Source organism: Contarinia nasturtii, unplaced genomic scaffold (genome assembly GCF_009176525.2).
Source record: "Contarinia nasturtii isolate CC-2019 unplaced genomic scaffold, AAFC_CNas_1.1 Cnas_scaffold_3116, whole genome shotgun sequence".
Classification (NCBI taxonomy): Eukaryota; Metazoa; Arthropoda; class Insecta; order Diptera; family Cecidomyiidae; genus Contarinia; species Contarinia nasturtii.
In genome coordinates, this window is record NW_022200428.1 from 740,186 (window position 1) to 766,042 (window position 25,857).

The 25,857-nt window shown below is 34.9% G+C and overlaps 5 protein-coding genes across 5 annotated transcripts; 1 reads left to right on the forward strand and 4 right to left on the reverse strand.

The window, feature by feature from the left end:
• Positions 1-384: 384 nt before the first annotated feature.
• Positions 385-6,315, reverse strand: LOC116349739. Its single transcript, XM_031781312.1, has 10 exons — positions 5,780-6,315; positions 5,556-5,684; positions 5,062-5,477; positions 3,171-4,926; positions 2,561-2,774; positions 2,269-2,468; positions 2,096-2,152; positions 1,922-2,004; positions 1,587-1,735; positions 385-1,228 (listed from the first exon to the last, which is right to left on the reverse strand). Exons 1-10 carry the CDS (start codon positions 5,874-5,876, stop codon positions 961-963), a joined length of 3,369 nt encoding a protein of 1,122 aa, XP_031637172.1. The 5' UTR covers positions 5,877-6,315; the 3' UTR covers positions 385-960.
• A 529-nt stretch (positions 6,316-6,844) lies between these two features.
• LOC116349693 (N-acetylglucosaminyl-phosphatidylinositol de-N-acetylase) lies at positions 6,845-9,303 on the reverse strand. Its single transcript, XM_031781240.1, has 3 exons — positions 8,457-9,303; positions 7,611-7,901; positions 6,845-7,540 (listed from the first exon to the last, which is right to left on the reverse strand). The coding sequence occupies exons 1-3, from the start codon at positions 8,854-8,856 to the stop codon at positions 7,257-7,259; spliced, it is 975 nt and encodes a 324-aa protein (XP_031637100.1). The 5' UTR covers positions 8,857-9,303; the 3' UTR covers positions 6,845-7,256.
• A 365-nt stretch (positions 9,304-9,668) lies between these two features.
• On the forward strand, positions 9,669-22,730 carry LOC116349694 (phagocyte signaling-impaired protein). The gene is made up of 10 exons (XM_031781241.1): positions 9,669-9,873; positions 9,943-10,167; positions 10,232-10,724; positions 10,798-10,933; positions 19,625-19,897; positions 20,103-20,295; positions 20,389-20,703; positions 20,789-21,588; positions 21,704-21,917; positions 22,232-22,730. The coding sequence occupies exons 1-10, from the start codon at positions 9,822-9,824 to the stop codon at positions 22,420-22,422; spliced, it is 2,892 nt and encodes a 963-aa protein (XP_031637101.1). The 5' UTR covers positions 9,669-9,821; the 3' UTR covers positions 22,423-22,730.
• Positions 11,114-13,763, reverse strand: LOC116349696 (poly [ADP-ribose] polymerase tankyrase-2-like). The gene is made up of 11 exons (XM_031781243.1): positions 13,701-13,763; positions 13,518-13,590; positions 13,371-13,424; positions 12,907-13,029; positions 12,746-12,853; positions 12,591-12,689; positions 12,399-12,497; positions 12,231-12,329; positions 12,045-12,143; positions 11,886-11,978; positions 11,114-11,813 (listed from the first exon to the last, which is right to left on the reverse strand). The coding sequence occupies exons 1-11, from the start codon at positions 13,716-13,718 to the stop codon at positions 11,749-11,751; spliced, it is 930 nt and encodes a 309-aa protein (XP_031637103.1). The 5' UTR covers positions 13,719-13,763; the 3' UTR covers positions 11,114-11,748.
• On the reverse strand, positions 22,587-24,544 carry LOC116349695 (short-chain specific acyl-CoA dehydrogenase, mitochondrial). Its single transcript, XM_031781242.1, has 6 exons — positions 24,407-24,544; positions 24,003-24,224; positions 23,733-23,939; positions 23,564-23,665; positions 22,971-23,498; positions 22,587-22,901 (listed from the first exon to the last, which is right to left on the reverse strand). The coding sequence occupies exons 1-6, from the start codon at positions 24,429-24,431 to the stop codon at positions 22,768-22,770; spliced, it is 1,218 nt and encodes a 405-aa protein (XP_031637102.1). The 5' UTR covers positions 24,432-24,544; the 3' UTR covers positions 22,587-22,767.
• Between the last annotated feature and the right edge of the window lie 1,313 nt (positions 24,545-25,857).

Here is a 25,857-nt window from a genome sequence, read left to right on the forward strand (position 1 = left end):
ATCTTACATTTTTGGTGTCCACTAATTGGATTCAGTGCCAAATATATGAAAAAATCGACACTGTGTACCCAATTTGACTATGTATACGATCGCCACTAAGGCATCCAAAATTGAGAAGTAGTCCTAACCCTGAGCGTGTTTCTTCAGAACGAGCCTCGTGGTGCCGAGCAGGTTCCGGTCTCCTGTGGAGAAAAATTGTGTGACACAAAATGTATTCTAAGCTGCCAGAAACCAAGTTAAAATCTTCGGTCAGTAACTTCTTCTAACCACGACCTATCTGATTCATATACTCTTGGGGCTAGTATGTTTAATTGTATAAGACGTTAAGTTTCTATTTTTGAATTTAAAAAATATCAGTGCAAAAAAGAAATCTTCAAAAAAAGATGCCATTTTGTTCTAGTATATAGCATTTGTTTTATTGAAATTTAGTGTTCATTGGAGTCGTATGACTCTTGATTATGATTGAATTGCGTTCGCAACAAGATTACAATAATAATTGTCTCTCATAATAATACTCAAATTCCTAAGCATATATTTTGTTCTTTCCTCGTTTAAAACAATTTTCATCTCAAACTAAAAAAAAAGTTTTCTTCAATTTTATCGAATCACTGAATATAAATCTGTTGGTTGCGGCCTATAAATTTAATATAATAAATTGGTTGGTTCATTTTCAATGTGCCATTGCAAGGCACGTAAATAAAATCGTTCCCGATTGTGTGAGAAAAATATAAATTAATATTTTTCATATTATTATTATTTTTTTTTTCTTTTTTTTTTAAACTAAAACATAACATGTTTATTGTATCCCTATTTGGTTGAATTTTATCGACATTCAAAGTTTGAACAAAAAAAAAATGCTGCAATGAATTATTCACAATAATTACTTTTTAAATTAATCAATTAAAATCGTTTTTGATGATGCAAACACCAACATTGATTCAAAAATTTACTGTGATTGATTTAGTCTTTTTTGATAAAATATTCCCACACTGATTTCATGGCAATGCGATCGTTGAATATTTCAATTGTTTGTCCATTGGATTGCGTAAAAAGTGTCGGCGTACCAATTGCTCCGCACTTTGACACACTCAATCCATTTGTTTGCGGCACCGACCATGATACATTCCGAATGTAGATCTGATGGGGCAATGTTAGATTCAAATACAACATCGTTCCACTGCTGAAGGTTATTGTTAACATATCGTCTTTGTTGAAAATCGAACAAACTCTGAATTGAGAGAAAAAAATTGCATTTAATTGATTTGGTTGCGAGAACAATGAACAGACTATTTTTGAAGAGTGAAAACACGACTAGCAGCTACTAGCACTACCGTAGAATAGTCAGTAATCCTTAAATGAGCATCAGAGCTGTTATTGGAATCGGAGACGGGTGGATACCAATTGGTACCGGCTTTTTCTCCATATAATCTATCAAGTGCTGCACTTGAATACAAGAAAGAGCGGCAAAATAGAAAAGTATTTACACCTCCGTGGTGACAACAACAGCTCTGATACACTACCAACTTCCATCCATACACTTCAGTAAACAATTGTCAGTCAAAAATTGTTCAATGAAAATCACTTACTTTCCATAACTATTGGGAATGTCGTGTGTTTGAAGCGTTCGCCAATGGTATGGATCAACAGTTTGCACAGCCATAACTCTCAATTGTTTGTTTGATTCGTCATTTCCTTCATCCGACACCAATTGAAGCAGCAGCATATAATCGGGTACCTGTAATTCAATCAAAACCAATAGTTTTTTATTCATTCATTCTTTTTAACTCTCTCACTGACTGTCACCATCGATTTTTTTTTTTTTAAATGAGAATGAAATATTCAATACCCAACACAAAAAAAGAGTCTCGTGTAAGGCAGGTGCCAAACGAATCTGAATATTAATTTTTGGTTGGATACTTACATCGTCACCGATTGTCACTGTATAGCAAGCAATATTATGTCCAATAGTCGGTAGGTCAATTTCAATATCAATCAGCAGATTACCTAAGGGGAGAATCACAAAAGAAAAGAATAAAATTTAAAATAATCGATAAGTAATCGGAAAATAATCGAAAATAATCAGAAACCAGATTACCATTGCGATGGTCCCACATTGATACAGTTCTATCGCCACATCCAACAACATGGTAATCTGCACAGATTCACAAAATCAAAATAGAAATCAAACCAAAACCAAATAAACGATTTACAAAACATCTTGCAATCGAACATTTAAAATCTAAGGGAATTGATGCGTCAAAAATTTACCACCGATGGTGATCAGAGTCTTGATGTCGTGTTGCAAATCCGAATAGTCCATAATATCTTCGAGATTGTCAAGTGTTGGCATTTTTAGTGTGTATTTTATGATCCCACACCTTGATTGATTGTTCACATTGTATTCAGTCCAAGTCATTAGCACACTGGGTGATGTCTTTAGTGCGGTATAATAAATTGAATTGGCATATCTGAAAAAGAGTTAAACACAATTTTTAAGACAAAAAATCGAAAAAGAGGCGTAAAACCGAAAATTTAAAGACTGAAAAAATCGTGGACCTACCCTTTGATCGTGTCTAAATGAACGCATTCCATCACGATTTGCGGATGTTTGTCGGCGTTTAATTTTACAAAATACACGTTGAGATAGACAAAGGTCAAGTTGGACTGACGAAATTCATCGGGAGCTGATTCTTTTGCTCTTATTTCCACGTAAACCGGAAATGTCTCACCGATATCCATCAAGCGGTGCTGATACAATGCGTCAATTTCTTTGCCTGAAAAGAAAATTCAAATATTTGAAGAAAAAAAATTGCGGAAATTTCAAAAAAAAATTTTTTTTTCAGGCTTAATAAATAAAATCAAATAATAATAATTTATCGTTGAAAAAATTAGGATAAATATAGAAAAATTGAAGAGGAAAATTTAAAATAATTACGAAAAAATAATTAAATAATTTAATTTTTGATAAAAATTCAAAAAAAAAATTAAAAAAATACAAAAAATTTAATTTAAAAAAATGTTGTTCAAAAAAAATAATGGAAAATGTTTAAATTTAGAATAATTACAAAATTGAACTTCAAAGAGCAAATTTAATGGAATAGAAAATAGTTTAAAAAAGCATCGAAAATAAAATAAATAAATAAATGATTAAAAATAGTTTGTATCCCCACCTTCCGTCATTCGTGTTATTTCGCCAATTTTCATCCAAGACCGTGCAATGCCAAACATAGTCAACGCCTTTGATGTTGAATTCCAAAAGCTAATTTGTGACTCTTGAATGACAACAATAACCTCACTATCATTGGGCGATGCTGAATGGGTGAGAATTGCATGGACGGCACCATTTTTTTTAATATCCAATGGATTTCGAAATTGTGATTTATCCACGTGATTATCAAGATCTTGTTGGCATTGCATTGAACACGCAGATTCCACTGTAACAATCGGTATTCCATTCTCAATAACATTTGAATTAACAACAATTGCACTGTCTGTGGATGCATTTGAGTGTGTGATGGATGTTGGTGAAAATGAGTTGATTAAATCTCCACCGATGTTCATTGGTTGTACACTATTTAATTTCTGTACGCCATTTATTTTGGTATTAATTTCAATTGTTGAATTTTCTGTTTGTGTCGATGTTTTCTCTGTCGATTGAATATTGTTCGATGGCCGCTTTTTAACACGTTTCACCATTTGATGGCGCATTTGTTGTCGAATGGCAAAACCTTGTTTAAAACATTGTTTATATCGTTTAAACATTTCGGTCAACATCATTGGACTGGGCAACAAAACTTTTCGTTTCAAAACTCGTTGCCCTTTAACTGCTTGGCTACCACTGCTTTCGCCAAATCGATTGGCATCATATGTTGTGTTCGTGGTTTCAGTCTCATTGAACGATTTACCAGTTGTCGGCACATTAGTATTCGGATGTTGTTCATCGCCGTCCATAAACGGTGGTTCATAGGTGTGACGTTGTTTAATATGACTTGAGATCACATTCGTTTTTAAAACACCACCATTCACGATGGGTGACTTTGTAAATACATTACCATTATCTGGGCTGTGTTTATGTACATTATTTGGGCTGTGACACGTTTGTGTTGATGGTGATTTTTGGTGCGGTGATTGGTCATCTTTAGTGGATGTCCTCGTGTATTCATGCTGTTTCTGCTGAATAAACACACGTAACGATCTTCGATTATTGTATAATGCATCATTTGGACTTGGTTCCGGCGATACTTTCTCTTGCACCGGTGGATTTGTATCGATACCTAAATACTTGTAAAATTCCTTTTGATTATTTACCGGAATTTCGGTCGATGATGCCGGCGATGACATCGTTTTATCAACATTTCGTGAACGTTTATTACAATTTGCGCAACCACCTTCGTTCATTGATCGAAATGACGTATTTGGCGTTGTTGGTACTTTAAAACTATTATCCGATCGAATCGTTGTGTCTTTGTTATAACTAACACGGAATTTTATCGTTGATGGTATCTCATTGTCCGGCCTGTTTGCCACATTATTTAGAAGGGGCCGAACTGGTGACAACAATATTGAATGGGTTAATGGTGAACGTGTGACCAAAGGTGAATGATTGGTGGCCAGAGGTGAATGTGTGGCGGTTAATGGTGAACGGGCAACAGCTAATGGTGATTTATTGACGACTATAGGCCGTTGTTCTACTTTGGCCGATGGAATCGGTAACTTAGCAACTGGTGGTGATGGCGGCGATTTTTCTTGAATTTTTTTCGCCTTTTTTGTGGGTGATGCTTTTGTTTTTCTGGCTTCTTTTGGATCGGCTTTCGATTTTGGCGATGAGCTCGTTGGTTTATCGTCAGTCTTACGAGATTTTTCATCTTTTTTCGATTTTCGTGATGTGTATTTCGGACCCGGCTGTGTATACATCCGCTTTTGCAGCTATAAGGGGAGATTTGACAAAAAATTAGAATATTTTATGGAAAAAAAATCTTTTTTCAATGCACATTTTTATCTTGAACAATACTCAGAAAAAGTAAAAAAGGGTCCAAAAGACGAAAGAGCCTAACTACTTACTCTTTCCGATCGAATTGGCTTCGAGCTATATTTCTCCTCATCAAAATCGTTGTAAATATCGTCGGTAAGTTCGGCGTCCGAGTAATTCCAAAATTGAATTCGTTCTTGTGAATTCATGGGCTCCAAATCGGTATTGTGTTGCATGACCGCTTCTTCGGTCAACGGATCACAAGCGCTCAATACTTCACTTACTGCATCATCTTTCGATGATTTGGAACTATCACTGCTATCACTGGTCTCGCTACTGTCGCTGCTTATTTTATTTAGTTCATTTTTCTTGGATGAATTATGTGTTGATGCCGTGATATCCGATGGTGATGAATTGTCGTCATCGTCTGTTGATGGACGATGATTGCGAACAGTTCTTATATCATAGTCTGATGTTGCTCTGTTCAAATACTGTTGTTTTCTATCCTCTACATCCGTCCATAACACAAAATCCATTAAAACTGCATCATTTTATTAGATTAAAAAAAAATTAAAATGGAAATTACCTTTGCCAATGTGTGCCATTGTGGTATTGGCTCCGATACCCGAGCTCTCATCATCATCATCATCGTCATCATCCACATTCGACGATTGATGATCATCGTCATACTCATCGTCCTCATCATTTGAATTAGCTAAATATTGAAAATTGAATAAATGAGATGTCATACACCTGTCATATAAATAATTTCGATAAAATGGTCACACACAATCGTGTGTCACAACTCACTTGAATGCACACGGTTGGCGGACGTCGTTGGTTCGTTTTGCGACGATGCACTCCCGTTAATGCCGTAATTATGCCGCTTTTTTAATGGCACATTCATTATTACCGCACGCACACACACAACAACGTGCGTTCTATTTGCTGTGTGTTGTCTCTTTCTTTTTCTTTTCACACAAATTCACCCCCTTCTCTTTTTTTCAGACGATGAAAATGTTTTTTTTTTCCTTGTTGTTGTTATTCGATCACTGTTTGGTGCTGACAGACAGACACATACATTCCGATAGGCGAAGAAAAAAAAATTGTAAGCACAGATTTTCGTTTCTGTATTTATTCGCACCGTAATTTTACTGCGTTAAAACTTATGATAAAATTAAAATATGAACGATACGCGACGAGCGTGCCTCGATTTTAATCGGTTGTAAAATGTTTTTGCTGCTTTTGAGTGCAATCAATCGAAATTGTTTGACTAAACTACACACAAATCTCTTTTTTTCGCTGCTTTCTTGCTCTCGGCTTCTTCTTTTTCGTTCGTGCTCTGCTTTGACAACCATTGACTTGTCATTGCACAAGAGAGCGAATCAGAATTTATACACACATACACAGATACGGTGTGAGAGAGAGAATACGCGAGGGCGCCACCGATCTATTTTTGGCATTCTATCAAATGGACTACGTGAGAAAATCATATTTGAATTTGTTGTTGCTTTTTTACTTACGCCGTAAGTTCTTACTCGCATCATTTGTCAAATTGGAGTGGTATTGTTTACTCTTTGATATAATTGACTTTTGGATGATAGAAAATTACGAAGTAGTTTTTCTTTCACCGGTCATTTTGTATTTTTCCGATTTTTTTTTTTTTTTTACTTTTTGGTTCTTCTTGGAATTTTTTCGTAGTTTTTTTTCTCTTTTCGCTCATTTTAGCGGGAATTTATTTTTTTGCGGCAAATCATATCTTTGTGGATAAAGCTCAAGTTCGATTTCATGACGCGCCAAATTCCATTTATGTCAATGAAGACTCTTCCCAATGAAATACTGAAAATTCACGAAAAAACACCACAAAAAATCATCTTTTTTTCTAAATTTCATTAAACATTTAATCCATTAAATTCCCAACATGTTTCTATTATCAAAAATATGTTTTTTTCTTCATCAATTCAAGTACCGAAGAAAAAAAAATTCAATGCCATATATATAAAGAGAAAAAAATTGGAAAAAAAAGCAATTGTGTCCATGGACTAGAATTGAACATTGTGGTAGCTTGGGCTTATTAAAGTAATTATTGCCATCTTAAATCTCTATCATAAAGTACACCATTTTTCCTCTACTCCTCTATCTCTCTCTTTCGTCTCTACAATAAATTTGATCTAAATTATTTAACCATAGATTTGTGTTGATTAATTTGTATGTTTTCTAGAAAGGTAAAGCAGTTGTTGTTTGGTGTTATAATTTGGTTGTCTTTCGTCCCACACGACGATACTGTTCAGTTTGATTTTTGTAGTGAATCGATTTGCATTTCCAGTTCGGCATCGGACAATTGAATTTCTCGCAACGTATTGATGATCATATATCGCGAAAATATGATGTATAATCGTCGAAACCATACCATTTGTGAGTGATGTGCGCGCATTGCTTTTTGAATTCGACAAAAATCCGTCAAACCTACTATGCACCATGTATTTGATAAGGTCATGCTTAACAATAAATCAAAGAGGAACGAATATTTTCGGCACACATTCACCGAATCCAATGTGAATAAACGACAACCTGCAAATTAAGATCCGAAAAAAAATATTCATTAGTACATGCCGAGAAAAAAGTATTGCCGAATGGTTACCTTCATGCAAAAGATTTGCCACATAAATCGATATGCTTGAGTAGAATATTGCGCAGTGATTGGCATGATGACTAACACCATCCCGGTCGAATGTGATGATTGTGTCAATGTCCAAACTGTGAACTTGTTTCAGTATTTGCTTAGCGATTATTTGTGGTTTCCAGGTCACAGTCGGATCGTCAGGTAACAATGTGGCGTTTACTAATGTTATATTTTCAGCGGGAATTTGTAAAATTTTACACGCGTCCCACAATTCACGTTGACGCTGATGGCCCAATTTTCCATGATTGCCTGCAAATAGAAACAAATGACGATTTAGATTTCGATGACGCATCGACTCCGCCGCAAATAATGAAATGAGCAATGGTGACAATTGTTGATATTTATATGACTTTGAATCGAATTTTCATTGACTTTTCAGCCATTTGGCTCTGACTCAATTTTCATGCAAATTCAAGTAAATTTTGTGATGCAGCCGAAATTTACGCGATTTTCATGAAAAAAAACGCCAAGGACAATGTGCTATTTAGCAATTTACAGCATTTTTGCACCAGTTTTGATGTCAAAAGTTCGAAAATTACAGTTTCCATGTCAAAAATGCATGATATAATAAAATACATTGTTTTTTTTATCAAGAAAAACCGATAAAAATACATTTTTCATCAACACCACTTGAAACCACTCATACTTCATGAAAATTTCGTCGAATTTATCCATCAGAAAAGAAGGATGTAAACAGAGAAGAAAGAAAAAGCTAATAAATCGGCAATTGAATTTTTAATGAAAATTGACGCAAAATCATGCCACATTGCAGCAAAATATTCGAAAATCAAATTGAATACAAACCATTGGATAAGCAGAGAATATAGACATGGCAATCGGGTCGTTTGGTAAGTGAAACGATGGTTGGTCCAAAGAACATGGATTCATCATCCGGATGGGCTGTGATGAATAAAACACGTTTGCATGTGTTTGGAAATCGAACATTGGTCGCATTTCGATTCCACAGTGTTGCCCATTTTCGAAAGATCAATATATACACAATCAGGCATAGAATTGCGTAAAATCCAATACACACCACAATATGCTCCAGGGCGTCAAATGAATGGCACACGGCCTGATTATAAACTTTAAAAATGATTTCACTTAAATTGAAACTTTGGCTTTGATTTAATGCTAATTCGTGACGATTGGCTGGTGTTGATGGCAGCGGCGATGATGACGGTGACGTGATCGCCTCATTCATTGCCGAAATTCATTTGGTAATCAAATTTTGTTTTCACAAAACGAAACAAAAAGCGAACGAAAAAATTAAAAAAAAAAAATGCTTTCCAATTCCGAGAAATCGTGATGTTTTAATTTGCACAAAAATTCACTTTGTTGCCACAACAAACGATGCGTTGGTCAAATCACATAGCACCAAATTGTCTTTTCGTTTTTCGTCACACGGTCGCAAATTCACACAATTTTCATTCATTCCAAATTTATTCAATGAACGTCAAGCTCACACTTGACTTCTTCTCTCTTTTTTTTCTCGCACACACTATTTTGGACATATAAATTGAAAATTTAATCTATTTTTGATTGTTGACAGCAAAATTTTGCGAACTTCTTTTTTCCACACTCTATGTGGTTTTTCTTCTATTGCTAACACTGTCGCTGCGCTGCAATTGTTGTTTTCCTCCTTTGGCAATTATTTATAGATTTTGTGTCACTACGAACAGACTTTTGACAGTTCGTTTATTTAGTGTTTTGCATTTTCCCCATTGGCGAATGGATTTTTTCATTACAGACTCGGCATGGGCTTGAATTGGTCATTTTTTTGGAATTTTCTTTTCATCTCGAATTTTCCCAATATTTCGGTACTTTTTTCGGCCCGGGAATTTTTTTTTCGCCGAAAAAGTGTTGAAATGGTTTATCCATTGTACCAATAGGGTCATCGAACAGAGTAGCTGTCTGAGAGCTGTCGCGCATAGTGCGGAGAGTATGAGAGCGATGAGTGTGTGTGAGTGAAAATGAGAGAAGAGAGTTTTTTTTTTCGTTCTGTCGTGAATCTAACCTTAAAACAATTCGGACATATCGGTGTTTCTGAAAAGTCAATTCAATCGGCTATAGCGACAAACAACAATTTCAGAAAATTAAATCACTTAGCATACTTGATGTATTTAGTTTTCAATCAGTGTAATCAATCGAAATAAAACGACAAATAAAATGTCAAAGTTTGATTCAGTGGTTGTGGAACGCCGGTTGCGACCAATTTACGGTGAGTGCAAACTATATTGTTCCGTCTTTCAGCCCAGACTAAATTCAATGTTTTCTCACTCGTAAATAGATTCGTTTGAGGTGGGCAATAACAAGAAGGCATTACACGAAACGGAAAAAGTGTTGAAGAAAACACCAAATTTACGGTGTGCCCGAGCACTGAAAGGTCTGGCATTGATGCGATTGGGAAAAACTGAAGAGAGCAATGCAATTATCAATCAAATTGTTGCCGAAAAACCCAGCGACGAAGCAACCATGCAAGTTCTTTCCTACATCTACAAGGAAATGGAAGAATGTAAGTAAAAAAAAAATGTCAGTCAAGGTCTCTCAATCATATTAAATGGCTTTATTTTATCTAGTCGCAAAGATTTGCGTGATCTACCAGAATGCAGTGGAGAAGGATGGCACCAACGAAGAGTTATTAACACAATTATTCATGTCATATGCTCGAATTGATGAATTTGCGATGCAACAACGTGTCGCTATGGAACTGTACAAATTTACACAAAAAAAACCATACTTCTGCTGGATTGTGATGAGTTGCTTACTCAAAGCATTTCGTGGCACCGATAAAGATGATCCGACCAAACGAAAAGTGTCACTGGAATTGGCACAACGTATGATGGAAAAAATGATTAATGAATCGAAATTGAATGCCGAACAAGATGCTCAATTGTATCTCATCATTTTGAATGAACAAAAAAAGTACGCCGAACAATTGACATTTTTGGATAGCACCACATGCAAGAGTATCTATGCCGGCGCACCTATCGAAATGCGCATCAAACTCATGAAAAATCTTAAACAATGGCCAGAACTGAACGTACTGTTGAAGGGACTTTTGAAGGAACAGTGAGTATTTTTTTTTTTTTTGAACATTTCCAGAATGGGAGTTTTACTAATTTTGTCTCTGTTTTTTTGACAGTATCGACCGATGGGACTTATACCAAGATTACATACAAACCGTTGTTGAGCTGGTGAAAAATAAAACCGCACCAGAGACTGATGATAAAACATCGTACGACACATCGTTCGAGTCGTGCCATGAATTTTTGTGCGAAGTAAGTTGCTTGAAATTTAATTTTTTTTTAAATAATTATGAAAAACATTTGGATGTGAAAAAATTTCTTATTAATTTTTGTCGATTTTTCCCAAATTGTTTCCGCTTAATATGTATTTACTATTCCGATGTAATGTTCTGAATAAGAAATTTTCTTTCAACAAATTGTTACGATTTGACATTCGCTTAAATCGTGTCATTGAGACTTTTTACTGACTCGAAAATCATAAGGGGATTCGCAAATCACATACAGACTCTTATTGATTAGTATAATTTACATGAGACTCTTGCGATTCACATATACAGCATTAGTTGAGCTACACAGAAAGAAAAAATGTGGTATTTTTAATTCAATTTTGGTAGATTTAATATAAAATCAACCAACAAGGAATTAAATTTACCATTTTTGACATCTCTGAGGCATATTTTTCAAAAGTGACCATTTGTTGAATAAGTTTTACCAACTGTTTCATTACATTTACCAACCTTTCGAAACCACAGATGACGCTAGTCCATGAATTTGGTGAATGTAATGAAGCAATTGGTAAAACTAATTCAACTGATAGTCTGTTTTTAAAAATATGCCTCAGAGATGTCAAAAATGGTAAATTTAATTCGTTGTTGGTAGATTTTATATTGAATCTACCAAAATTGAATTAAAAATACCACATTTTTTCTTTCTGTGTATTTGGTACCAATTAGCTTTGCTAAATGATATCATTTAGCTCCCGAACATTTTTCCGCGGAACTTTTCTAAATAACATTTTTCCTGTAAGCTCCTCATATGTCATAATCCCCTTGCATTTTCTATAAGTTTTAGAGTATTCTCTTGCTTCCATTCAGGTATGCAATAATTTTGAGTTTCTCCTTTTTTCCTTTCTCTAGAAAATTAAATTGAACATCTTCGATTCAAAAATGTCTCTATTAAATTATAATTTAAAATATATCACTACCAGCATCCATTTCACGTGGTGTTTTATATTCTTCGTCTTTTGCATTTTGATCTGCCCCACTATCAATCAAGAACTGTTGCACTTCTTTATTGTCTGAAAAGTGAAAACAAATTCTATATTGGAAATTCCAAATGTTTATTTTGAAATGTTTGGAATTACCATAATAGTATGCCATATGAAGAGGTGTCATCATATCTTTACATATAGCATTGATATTAGCTCCATGTGTGATCAGATATTCAGCTAATTCCTTTGTGCCTGGATCATTGATTAAATGAATTAAACACTTTGGCACATTGATCGTACACACATAATATTAATTATTTTTAAAAAATGAATAATTACCAAAACCAGCTGCGTAAAATAAAGGTGTAGAATTCTCTTTGTCTTTTGCATTAATGGCCGCTCCATGTTCAATTAGACTTTTACAAGTCTTCAAATTGCCTGAAATGTTGATCAAACAGTCAAAGTATTTGAATTTCATTTTTATTATTCAAAAATAGGAAATTATACCATTCAAGGCAGCCAAATGTAAAGGTGTATTCATATAAACATCCTCAGCAGTTATATTTGCTCCGTGTGCAACTAAATATTCAACCGTGTCATTTGAGCCTGAAATATTGAGCAGTAAAAAGTTAACATCTAGGTTAATATAGCTTAAATCGACTAAAATCAATTTTAGTTTCTGAACATATGGGCGATTACCATAGAGAGCGGCAGTATGGAGTGGTGTGAACTTTTCGTTGTCTTCAACATTCACGTTTATTCCATTTGCGATTAGGATTTTGCATATTTCCAATTTATCTGAACGTTAATAAATTGATTAGCTATGTGGGAAGATTAAAATTATGCAAAATTACCGAACATTGTTGCTATATGAAGTGCATTTATTTCTTTCTTGTGCACTGGAATCACATAATTCACATCAGCTCCATGTTCGATAAGAGTTTTAACTATATCCGTGTTGCCTGCAAAATATATGAATAAATACTTTTCTTTTCTATTCACAATTGAAAAATACCTTTAACAACAGCTAATAGGAGTGGTGTGAATCGAGAATCATAAAATTCATTCACATATGTTTCATAAAGTGTATTTACATTTGCACCGTTATCGATTAGAAATGTGACTACATCTACTCTGCCTAGATTTAATGAACGAAAATAATTTATAGTTTATATGGAGCCGTGTGGAAAAAAATTGATTGAATTCCACACTGAAATCGACTGAAATTGAATTTTATTAACTGAAGTCGTCTACCCAGTTGACTAATTTGGAACGTTTTTGTCTATATATATCTCAGTTGGCTTTAGCCAAAAACGTCCCAAATTAGTTAACTGACTAGTCAGTTTGTCACAAGGGATTGAGATTGAATATTATTTCGGACATTTCCTTTTTTTGAAGATAGAACTCAATAAAAAAATTGGAAACCGTTGTGGTCATATCAATGGTTCAATGAAAGGAATATTTACGTCTTCAACTAACCTGATTCAATGGCCTTGTAAAGATATTGACTGCCATCAGTAGCGTTGATATTGTCTGAGAAAATGATTAAAAACATTGACATAATTCATATTAGATTTGTTATTACTAGGGATTTTGAAGTTTCGGTATTATTTTGTCTTCTCGCACCTTGTACACTTGCACCGACGAGAAAACCGATCACAAATAAAAATTTCATCATCTTATTTGGTTTGATTAAACACTTTATGAATGTTAGAACAAAATAAAGAGATTTATTAACAAATTAATTCAAGTAAATTACACACGGACTCTATTCTTATAATGAAATCAAGAATCGAAATATGAAATTACCGAAAGTATTTTGCACATCAGAATTATCACTTGTTGCGTTTAACCTCCATATTTATAGCAATGACACCCGATTAAAATATTGTGGATAAACATATAGCTGAGATTGATACAAAATCTCAATTTCAATACAATGGTCTCAAAATGATGTCAAAATAAAGAGTCTTACGGGAGTAAGACGAACTTTTCCGCACGGTGGTATTTGCGTATTTTATTAAGAAAGTTCAAAATAATATTTGCTCGATTCTTCAAGTCTTTCAAGCGGCGTAAAGTTCGAGACCAAAATATGTTTCAACTTTGGCAACTAAATATTCTTTAATTTAATAGCAGAAGTAGCCGAGAAAATATCTTTCACACTTTCATGATGAACCCATTTGTACGACATTTGAAAGTATTCTATTTTCTAACAAAATACTATAAAAATATGTCTGACTTTAATTTTGCCATAAAGATTATTTTTGAAACACTTTTCATAACTAAAGTCACAACAAATTTGGATTTTTGTATGGGAGCCTTGTCTGTATGCTACCTTAATGGCGTGAAACTTTGCACAGGTTTTTTTTTTCACAAATAACATTCGGAGGGTTTGGAGAAATTTCAACCAAAATCAAGAGTACCTCCCATACAAAATATTCGTTTTTGAGCCAATTGAAAATTTTGTATGGGAGGTACCCCTAATTTTAATTGAAATCTCTTCAAATTTTCAGAATGTTATACTTTTGTGTAAAAAATAGTCTGTGCAAAGTTTCACGTCATTAAGGTAGCATACAGGCATGGCTCCCATACAAAAATCCAAATTTTTTGTGATTTTTTCAAGGAAACTGTATTAAAAATTGATTGCATCTCAAAACTAACGCCGGATTCGGTTTTCTCGTGCCAAAAAACCCCCAATACATATTTTTGAGTGTTTAAGTCTACATTAAGTATGACTTTTGGACGAAAATTGGATTCTTTTTCATAGGTATCACTCCAGGCATGGAATTTTTTTCCATCAACCAAAGTCGCTCAAAAGCTAATGATTTCTATTCCTGGGGACCCCCAATCATCCCGTGAAGTCAGATTTCAAATAACTTTTCTGGGTGGTGAAAAAATCGATGACGACGTACGACGTACGACGTACGACGTACGACGTACGACGTGGAAGCGACCCACAACAACCATGCTCAAAACGGCCTGATTCGGGTTCTCTGACCTCAGAAACGTCCAGAAAACATGTTTTTGAGGTTTCGTAAATTTTGACCTATTGCAATACTTTCCCCTTTCACACTAGGTGTGTGCGGAAAAGTAACAACCAATTTCATTTGATGACATTTGCTTCATAAAGCCAATTACTTTGAAATGTTTAAAAAGTGATAAGACATTTTACTTCTGTGTGAATAATGAACATAGTGGTGTGTGCGAAAGAGTAAAAATTAAGAATGTTGTTTGAATGTACCTTGAATACTAATATCAAAAACACTTGAAACGAAAGTAACGATTACAATTATAAATCTCATCACACACTTCATTATTAAATCAAATTAATATTCCAATCAAATTGCACGATAGTAAAATGACTCTCACAATGAAATTTATAAAGAGGCTTACGTACGCAAGCTGACTTTTCCGCATGGAACCGAAATTTTGGGAATAAACAGAAATGATGGTCTATGTATGGTTGCAGTAACTTAAATTACCGTGAAAACTTGTGAATATTATTTTCTTATCAAAATAAATAATCATACTAAGTCTAAAGAAATTTCAATCCAAAAAATAGCCTGTTCAAAGTTTCACATCATTACAGTACCACAAAGGCAAGTCTTTCATACAAAAATGAATTTTTTTTTCGATTTTTGTATGAAAAGTCTGTGAAAAATTGATTGCATCTTAAAACTAACATCAGAATCGGGCTTCTCGTGCCAAAAAACCCCCACTACACAGTATTTCAGCGTTCAAATTGAAAGAATATCATTTTAAGGCATTTTTCTCATAAGTGCCTCTTCACAGTCTAAGTTTTACATCGATCAATCAATGTCGTTGAAAATTTGACCAGATCTATTCCTCGTAACGCCCAATCATCCCGTAAAGTCACATTTTGAATTTCATGTCTGAGCACGAAACCATCGTGTCACCAAAATGGTTGAAAAATGATCAAAAAAGTAAAATGTATGGATTGTGTCCATTCGGACCCAAAAAAATTACACCGGTCAACAGATATTGCTCAAAAACTAATCAGCACGTCTCCTAGTAGTCCCAAATCATCCTGCAAAGTCAGAATTTGAATTGAGTTTTTGGAAAAAGATTTATCGAGTTAACAAATTTTGGCAACACGCCACAGGACACAGGACACAGGACACAGGACACATCACACACAGCGACGCACATTAATATGCCCCAAAATCATCTCCAATCGTGTTTTCTACATTAAATATGCATAGAAAACATGTTTTGGGATGACTTTAATTTTTTGGCCTAATACAATACCTTCCCTACACTAAGTGTGCGGAAAAGTAATAAATGACCGTTTAACCTTTAAATGTATAGCAAACGTTTGAATAAGACATTAAAATGATATAAATAATCTGGTGGTGGTTATGATTAAAAAACATAAAAGAAATTCAATGGCCATCATTCGTACATACATTGTTCTACTCCAAAAAAGCCCCAAAAAGATAAGACGCACGCGAAACATTCTAATCAATATTATTTTAAACCAGATATGGACACAGGGGGTGTAAGTCCGGATAACCCTCCCCCATGAATTATCTGACCTATCCCCCCAGGCGGCAGCCGAATATCTTTCAATTTGTTACTCCGATAACTCTTTCCCCAAAGGTGTAAATCAAGGTTTGAAATGTGTAATGGGTTTTTTGGGACGAAAAAACGGAATCCGACGTTATAACTGACAGCCTAATAGTAAAACCGAAATGGAAGAACTAGAGCGTAAAAACATGATGCAAATTCTTCAGCGTATATAGAGAACTTTCAAATTTTAGAACAAAAAGAGTTTGTAAAAAACTGAGGGCAAAAACACAATATATCGATTACTTGTTTTTGCCCGCAGGCTGGATATGTCGTGTTTTTGCTCTCAATTTTGTCTATAGTTTTTTTTCCTCGCAACAATCGGGATCTTGTTTTTACGCCGAAAAATTGATTTTTTTATACGCGTGTGATACGACAGTGTCATTCCAGCGGTCTTCCGTGTGATTCATACAATCCTCCCATGTAAATGGTAAAAAATGGCGAAAAATGAAAAAAATAATTAATTTTTTTTTTCTTCAATTCTCAAATACTCTACCATCACTTACAATGGCAAATAATGTAAAAAACTGCATGATGGCGCCATCTCTATGTGCTCATGAAAATTAGAACAAAAAGTTTGTGTAGAATGTTAATTGTTTGAAGTTTGAATACGGAATCATTTGTTGTGACGTCTGTCATTTTACGCTCGATAAAGATATACCGTGTAAATTGAACAAAAACCGATTTATTATTTGTATTTAGTGAATTTGTGATGGAAAATAAATTGAAATTACTTTGCACAGTTTGTGTCATCGAAATTAACTGCGAGGACGTTGCATATCACATGGTTTTTCTTCACACAAAATCAGTTGACATTTTTGACTTTTTCGCACCAAAAAAAAAAATGTTTTAATTGCCTTTGGTGCTCGTTTGGATCGCGAGTTCAATGCCAAGCACATAGAGATGTCGCTCGGAACGTGAAGCTCAAAAAAAATATACAGGTGATATAGAAAGCAAGTGATGGTAGCAAATACTACTCAACTTTCTGTATCATCTGGTGAAATCAGAATGAAAAAAATCGCATTCCTTATCATTCAAATCACGATCTGGATTTTTTTCACTTTTGGAGTGCTCTATACCGAGTCTCCGAGAGTTTCATATAAGCTTGCTATGTGATACCCATTGAATAGTGACCGAATGCCAATCGCGATTTTGATGATATGGAGTGCGATTTTTTTCATTCTGATTTCACCAGGTGATACAGAAAATTGAGTAGTATTTGAGAATTGAAGAAAAAAAAATTAATTATTTTTTTCATTTTTCGCGATTTTTTACCATCTATATGGGAGGCTTGTATGAAAAACACGGAAGACCGCTGAAATGACAAACGCCAAATATATGCGGATCTACGTCAATGTCATTTCAGCGGTCTTCCGTGTTTTTCATACAAGCTTCCCATATAGATGGTATGAAAAATCGCGAAAAATGAAAAAAATAATTAAATTTTTTTTCTTCGATTCTCAAATACTTCCCAATTTTCTGTATCACCTGGTGAAATCAGAATGAAAAAAATCGCATTCCATATCATCTAAATCACGATCTGGACTTTTTTCATTGTTTGAGTGCTCTATACCGGTCTCCGAGAGTTTCATATAAACTTGCTATGTGATGCCTATTGAATAGTAAGCGAATACCAATCGTGATTGAATCAATAGGCGTCATTTGGCTATTGCAAGGCGAGATTATATGAAACTCTCGGAGACTCGTTATAGAGCACAAAAAGTGAAAGAAAAAAACATTTTTTTTCTCAATTCTCGAACACCACTAAATGCTCTATATCATTTGCTGTGAAAAATTTGCTATCTCTTTCACCCAAATCGTGCTTGGCAAATGGCAAGTCGTTGTCTCATGCTATCACGCTCACCCTTGCATCTATAAATGTTTACAATGGACATTCTATATTCACACACAACTCACATTTGTATTTTGCTGCGGAATAAAAGTCATCGACACAAAACTCAAAGCGATGACCAAATACATTGTTAATAATTTTATTGCGCAGCAAAATATAAGTGCGAGATGTGTGTGAATAGAATGTCCGTTGTAAACATTTATACATGTAAGGGGGAGCGAGATAGCATTGAGACAACGATTTGGGTGACAGAGATGACAAATTTTTACGTTCTGATCACACCACATGATATAGACCATTTAGTGGTATTCGAGAAATGAGAAAAAAAAAAATTTTTTTTTCACTTTTTGTGCTCTCTTCACTGTTTGAGTGCTCTATACCGAGTCTCCGAGAGTTTCATATAAACTCGCCTTGCAATAGCCAAATGACGCCTATTGATTCAATCACGATTGGTATTCGCTTACTATTCAATAGGCATCACATAGCGAGTTTATATGAAACTCTCGGAGACTCGATATAGAGCACTCAAACAGTGAAAAAAGTCCAGATCGTGATTTGGATGATATGGAATGCGATTTTTTTCATTCTGATTCCACCAGGTGATACAGAAAATTGAGTAGTATTTGAGCATCGAAGAAAAAAAAATTAATTATTTTTTTCATTTTTCGCGATTTTTTTATCATCTACATGATCGTAGATATATGGTCCGCCTCGCTCATAAAAAAATCCGTTTTTTCGGCTTAAATACAAAACTCCGATTGTTGCGGGCAAAAGAACTATAGACAAACTTGAGAGCAAAAACACGACATATCGCTTATTCACTTTTGCTCTGATTTTGCGTATGTCGTGGTTTTGCTCTCAACTTTGTGTGTTGAATTTTTGCTCTCGATTATGATATGTGGTATTGTTTTACTCCAAACAAAAATACATGCTATTTTTACGCATAAGAAAATTAAGTGTTGGTTTTACTATCAGGCTGTCAACTATAGTTTTGAGATGCAATCAATATTTGACTCAGTTTCTTTGAAAAAATCACAAAAAATTGAATTTTTGTATGTGAGCCATGCCTTTATGCTACCGTAATGAGCGTTATCAGCCAGATATGTTCGTGTGTATTGCACACACATACGTGTCTGTGTGCAATACACACAAACATATCTGGCTGAGATGAGCGCTCAGCTCAGCGGATATATCTATCCATTTATGAAACACTGGTTCGATAAAGAAAAAAAATGTGGAAACAGTGCGGAAAAGTTGGACTTACCTTTTTGTTTTTGTTTTTTTTTCATTTCAGTTAATCGAGTCGAGCAATAAAAAATTCCGTGGACCATATTTGGCCCGTTTGGAATTATATCGTGTGATGGACAGAAATCAATTTGATGCTCACAAATTGCTTGGAGAATTCATCGAACTGCTCATCGATTATTTTCGAATTTTCGGCGAAAAACCGTGCTGTGCCAAAGACATCGTTCTATTCTTGGATGATTTGAAAGAGCAACAAAAACCGGAATTGGCATCGAAATTGATTCAGTTGTGCAACATTAGTGCAACGACATTGCCGCAAACGGTAAGCAAGCAAAGAACTTTTTTCTTCTATTTTCATCAAAATCAATTTTCTTTATTTTTGGCTCTATTTTGAATTTTAAAAATTTTTTTTCTTTCAAAAAATTACAATTTTCATCAATTTTTACCTTTACCTAATGCGGTGAAAAGTAAAAATCCCAAAAGAATCGAAAATGTTTTCAATAAAAAAACCGTTTGTCTATTTCCAGAAAGAGCAAATGCAACGTCACATTTGTTCGTTGCAGGTGTCTCGTCAGTGCGGTGCTCATGCATTGAGTGCTGATCATTTGACGGCCCTGTACACTGCATTCACTCTCCATTATGAGCATGGTTTGAATGCTTTTGGCATTGATATGTTGCCAACTGACATGGGTCTCTCGGATGCATATGCATTGTTAGCCGGTGAGTTAGGTCACTTTCGACTTCAAATCTTCCTAAGAAAAATAGAAATCCGTCGAAATACTTATAATTTCTCTCTCTCTCTCTTTTCTACAGTGCACGTGATGTACGATTTGGCGTTGCAATTGAAGACATCCGATCACTTGGTGGAAGCATTATGTTTATTAAACTATTTGTTAAGCAATAGTCCAAGTAATTTTCATGCAAAATTATTGTGTCTACAATTGTATCATCGCATCGGTTGTTATTGGGGCGCGCAAAAAATGTACGAAAGTTTAAATTTGAAATTCATTCAATTGGATTCGATGGGCTATTTGCATTGTTCACGATTGGCAACGTCTGGCATGCACGTCATGTCACGTTCTGTCTACGAACCAACATTGAAATTCTTCACCAATAGCTACAAAGAAGGTGAGAGCAATTTTTGGGTCCAACCTTTCTCATGCTGTGTAGAAAACTAAAATAAAAAAAAATTCATCTCGATTTTTCCTCCCAGGTCATGAATACGTATCGATGTGCTACAAATACGGCTCATTTTCGAAATTGCAAGAATTCATGGATTTCCACGAGAGTCTGGCGTTCAGTTATCATTATTCGTTGACATCGAGCGATGCAATTATTTCGGAGATCGTTTGTTTGGGCGGTGCAAATTCGACGCCCGAACAAAATATGAATGCATTCAAGTACATGCAAATCGATTCGGATCGTGATAATATTCAATATACAAAATTACGTGATAATCGAGATTTATCGGTTATCGTTCGATGGGATCCAAATCAAGAGGAAACACAAAAACGAATCAATGCACAAAGTTTCCAACAGGATTTGGATTTGTTACGAATTCGCGGCAATATGATTCGTTTGATTGCAATTTGCATTGAAACAGCCACGAAAGAAACGTATGGCAAACACTCGAAAAACGATGAAAATTCAGTTGCCAAAAATAAATGTGATCTATTGGAAATTCAATTGAACAATTGGACTGAATTGTTTAAAGAGATTCGCAGTGCAAACCATTCAGTTACATCGAATGAATATCTAGTCAATTTATTGCCGTCAAGATTGCACGGTCAACTTGATATGCCTTATGAAAGCATCTTCCACAGTTTAGCCAAATTGATTTTGTCGCTGGAACTGCGTTGCGTTGAACCGATTGAAGACATTTTTAACGCATTTGATCGACAACTTATTGACGCATGCAAAACCATTTGCAGCACCATTGAAGCGTACAATGCCGACGATGATCGGCTATGGAATCGACGCAATGTTCAAGAAACCATTGCTCATGGTATTGAGGTGAGTTTGGTTCATTTTTAGTTGTCTCAAAATTCACCCTTTCCTTGATTGAAGCTATCTTCTATCTTTCTAGTTTTTCTATCGTTAAAATTAATAATTTACATTTTTTTCACAGATTTTTGCTTTGGCCACCTTCGTGATGTCGGTCGTACATGAAAAATACCTGGCCAATACAAATCGTCAAGCAAAACGTAGCAAAAAGAAGTCTACAACGGATGAAACAGCTGGAAAAAACATTTATACACCAAACGATAAGGAACGAGTTAATATCATTACTTCGTTGATAAATCGACTCAAAACCGAATTAAACACCATCGATGCAGCTATGGGTGAGGAAATCAATTTTTCTTTTTCAATACTCGAAATGTTCTTAATTCACTTAATTGAACACATTTTATTGTATTTTTTTTTTTGTCATTTAAATTAATTTTTTTTCTCATTTTTTTATTTTTCAAATTTTTCATGACTTTTCTTGAAGTTTTTTTTTTGAATATTTAAAAAAAAATCGTTCAAAATTTTGCTATTCAAAATTAAAATGATTTTTTCTTCTTTTAATTTTTTTTTTATCCGAGAGAAATATACCCTGAAATATCAAAAATAGCTCGATTTTTTCTAACAAAAAAAAATTAAATTTATCTTTCAGAATCATGGAAAGCACCTCGGCTTCCCAAAACCTTGACCGAAACCTTGGCATCACTCTCGCTAAATCCAAAAGTCGAAACTTTGGTCGATAGCACAATAACGAAAAATCATGAAATCACTATCGACGAAATTCGAACCATCCTAAAAGACAAATTACGCTGCCTGAACTCTCTGAGCAAAGTGAATGTATGAAATTGGTTACATCACACAAAATTGTACATAAAAAACACATTCGTCTTCTCTTTTTTCCTTTGTTCTTTACCTATTTTATTCTATATATAAAAATAGAATTTGTAACCCGGTCAATTGTTAGACTGTAAAAGATAACAAAACAAAAACACCAAAACACCATCCCATATTTCAATTTGTTCCCAAAAAACATTTACAAAATTTATTATTATTATTTTTGAAAAATCATTTATTAGCCACATAAGTTGGCCGAACAATTTTCCCATGGATTAGAAAAATAAAAACAAAATTGAATATTTTTTAAGCCAAAATGTGACGCCGTTTTTTTTTCGTAATGATAAAATCTTCTTATGATAATTCTTTAATGATACAGCCGGCGATGACGAGCCGTTGAATTTCCGATGTGCCCTCGTAGATTTCGGTAATACGTGCATCGCGATAATGACGTTCAGCGGGCATGTCACTGACATAACCCATGCCGCCTAAAAAGTAAGGAGAAAAGCCAGTTTCTTCATATTCAAATAAAATAATTGGGAGTGTTTTGAACGTACCTAATATTTGGATTGCTTGATGGGAACAGAATGTGGCGGCTTCGGATGCGGCCAATTTTGCCATAGCCGCTTCTTTAGTGTATGGTAGCCCTTGATCTTTGAGCCAAGCAGTACGCCAGGTTAACAAACGCGCCGATTCAATTTGCAGTGACATATCGGCGATTTTCGTTTGAATGGTTTGTAATTTTGAAATTGGTTTTCCAAATGCTGTTCGTTTTGTGGCATAATCGACGGCACATTCTAGTGAAGCCTGAGCGATACCGAGTGCTTGACTAGCGATTCCAATACGACCAGCGTCCAATGTCTTCATGGCAATTTTGAATCCATAACCAGCCTCACCTAGCATATTTTCGGCCGGAATTTCACAGTCTTCGAATATTAGATAGCACGTCGATGAACCTCGAATGCCTAATTTGTCTTCTTTTTTACCCAATGAAAACCCAGGCAAACCTTTTGGCACTATGAACGCTGATATGCCTTTGTGTTTCAGTTCTTTATTGGTTGTGGCAAATACAACAGCGGCTTCGGCTTCAAAAGACGAAAAATGAAGAATCAAAAGTTGTGAGATGAAAATGTTTACACTCAGCTCTAACCTTCATATCCATTTGTAATCCACGCCTTTGTTCCATTCAAAATGTATCGATCACCTTTTAAAACGGCTGTGGTTGATGCGGCCCCGGCATCTGATCCGTTCCCTATTATAGTCAAATTATGAATAATTGTCTATAATTTTATTTTTAAGTTGAAAGAATGGTTACCAACCTGGTTCCGACAATGCAAAACATCCAACACGGTCTCCCATTGTAAATGGCTGTACAAAGTCGCTCTTTTGCTGGTCATTGCCCCAACTTAACAATGGACCCAAATACAATGAATTATTCACCGACATTATTACACCGGCCGACGCACAACCGCGTGATATTTCTTCCATTGCAATTGCATATGCCAAGTAATCAAGACCAGTTCCACCTGTTGAAGAACGAAATATGTGAGTTTTAAATTTTTCAGAACTTTAAAATGTTTCAAGCTCACCATACTCTTCCGGTACAACCAGTCCCATCAATCCTAATTCACCCATTTTTTGTATTTGCTCCTTTGGATACAAGTGTTCACGGTCAATTTTTGCTGCAATAGGTTTCAATTCATTGTCGGCAAAATCACGACAAGTCTTCTGTAGCATTTGATGAGTTTCTGATAATGCCGATAAACTGGCGATTTGACGACGACCACTAAGAAATCCATAACGATTGCAAGCTATTTTTCACACAAAAAAGATATTTTCAAAACAACCGTGATGTATATATTTTCCTTTATTAGAAAGTCAATGAGAGTGTCATTGAATCCAAAGTCCAAAGTTTACATCAAACAGACTACATTCGCAATATTCAACGGTAAATATATCAGAAATGTTTGAACATAGAGCTGAGTGTACTCACCAAATTTTAACGTATTTTTCAACATTTTAATACCAAAAAGAGAAAATAAACTTCAAAATAAAATTGAAAACTTATTTTTTTCGGCACCGACTATGTGAGGTGAAATGTTTACAAACGCAATACTTGTCAATGCATTTTTATATCTTTTGACATTTCTGACATTTCTGAGTGTTCGCCTGAATGTAGACAACACTTTATGCCATATCGTAGTTTTATAAGAATTTAAAATTCATTCTAATTGCAGTATGTAAGGAACGGTATCAAGGGTATTTCGATTCGTGCTTTATAGTGTAAAATCGCAAATTTTCCTTTGTCCGGATTACACTAGACAGAATGGTTTTTTGGGAAAATTCTTTCGATTTGCTGTGGTTTTTGAGTTACGATGGTACGCGCGGCTGCGTATCAATGTACGTGCGGCTGCGTTAGATTTTTGGCACTTCTATCTTCAAGTTCGTAAGCTCTTACACATAGATCAAAAATAAAACAAAAATATTATGTTGCGTTCGCTTCACTGAATACAACAACCGCACACACACACTCTATCCGTTTTCCGTGCCGTGCATCGAATGTTCTTCTAAAAAAAACAAAAGTCTCAAATGTATGTCAAATGATATGTTTTGGTTCAATCACCTCCATATGAGCGTGCGTTTAACTTGTTTCAATTAAAATACAGCTTTTCCTACGCAATGGTGACGTAATGCTGCGTATATTTTGATGAAGAGACTCTCCCAAATTTTGGCACGTGTGCCTCTATAAGTTCATCTATTTCTGAAAATTCAAGGTCTTTAATTACTTTTCCGCACACACCTAGTGTGTAAGGTAAAGTATTGGAATCGGTCGAAAAATTAACACCCATAAAAAATGTGTTTTCTGGGTGTTTTTGGGGCCAGGGAACACGAATCTAGCGTTTTTTCGATGTCCGAATGTATGTGCGTACCCTGTACCCTGTACCCTGTACCCTGTACCCTGTACCCTGTACGCTGTACCCTGTACGCAAAAATTTGTTAACACGATAACTTTCAAACAAGAAAAGTAATTCAAAATCTGACTTCACAGGATGATTGGGGGTGCCGAGGAATAGAAACCATTAGATTTTGAGCGACTTTGGTTGACAGAGTGAAGTGTCATGTCTGGTGTGATGCCCATGGCCATCCATGGGAAAAATTCAATTTTTCTTCCAAAAGTGATATTTAATGTATTCTTAAACATCCAAAAATATGTACTCGGGGGTTTTTGGGTACGAGAAAACCGAATATGACGTTAGTTTTGCGATACAAATAACTTTCGACACACTTTTCATACAAAAAATTCAAAAAATTTGGATTTTTGTATGGAAGCCATGCCTGTATGATATCGTAATGAGCTGAAACTTTGCACAGGTTATTTTTATCACACATAAATACTATTCCGAGAGTTTGAAGACATTTCAACGAATATTAGGGGCACCTCCC

Bases quoted from the DNA above. Each gene is read 5' to 3' on its own strand.
- LOC116349739 (XM_031781312.1), bottom strand. From the start codon at position 5,876: ATGAATGTGCCATTAAAAAAGCGGCATAATTACGGCATTAACGGGAGT. The intron at 4,927-5,061 runs GTAAGTAGTTAG...CTCCCCTTATAG, and splicing joins AGCCAATTCGATCGGAAAGA to CTGCAAAAGCGGATGTATAC. The intron at 2,153-2,268 runs GTAAATTTTTGA...GAATCTGTGCAG, and splicing joins GACTCTGATCACCATCGGTG to ATTACCATGTTGTTGGATGT.
- LOC116349693 (XM_031781240.1), bottom strand. From the start codon at position 8,856: ATGAATGAGGCGATCACGTCACCGTCATCATCGCCGCTGCCATCAACA. The intron at 7,902-8,456 runs GTTTGTATTCAA...TTCTATTTGCAG, and splicing joins TATTCTCTGCTTATCCAATG to GCAATCATGGAAAATTGGGC. The intron at 7,541-7,610 runs GTAACCATTCGG...CTTAATTTGCAG, and splicing joins GGCAAATCTTTTGCATGAAG to GTTGTCGTTTATTCACATTG.
- LOC116349694 (XM_031781241.1), top strand. From the start codon at position 9,822: ATGTCAAAGTTTGATTCAGTGGTTGTGGAACGCCGGTTGCGACCAATT. The intron at 9,874-9,942 runs GTGAGTGCAAAC...ACTCGTAAATAG, and splicing joins CCGGTTGCGACCAATTTACG to ATTCGTTTGAGGTGGGCAAT. The intron at 10,934-19,624 runs GTAAGTTGCTTG...TTTTCATTTCAG, and splicing joins GCCATGAATTTTTGTGCGAA to TTAATCGAGTCGAGCAATAA.
- LOC116349696 (XM_031781243.1), bottom strand. The intron at 13,030-13,370 runs GTTAGTTGAAGA...CATTAAATCTAG, and splicing joins TTACAAGGCCATTGAATCAG to GCAGAGTAGATGTAGTCACA. The intron at 12,690-12,745 runs GTAATTTTGCAT...ATTAACGTTCAG, and splicing joins TCATATAGCAACAATGTTCG to ATAAATTGGAAATATGCAAA.
- LOC116349695 (XM_031781242.1), bottom strand. From the start codon at position 24,431: ATGTTGAAAAATACGTTAAAATTTG. The intron at 23,940-24,002 runs GTGAGCTTGAAA...GTTCTTCAACAG, and splicing joins GGTTGTACCGGAAGAGTATG to GTGGAACTGGTCTTGATTAC. The intron at 23,499-23,563 runs GTTAGAGCTGAG...CGTCTTTTGAAG, and splicing joins GATTACAAATGGATATGAAG to CCGAAGCCGCTGTTGTATTT.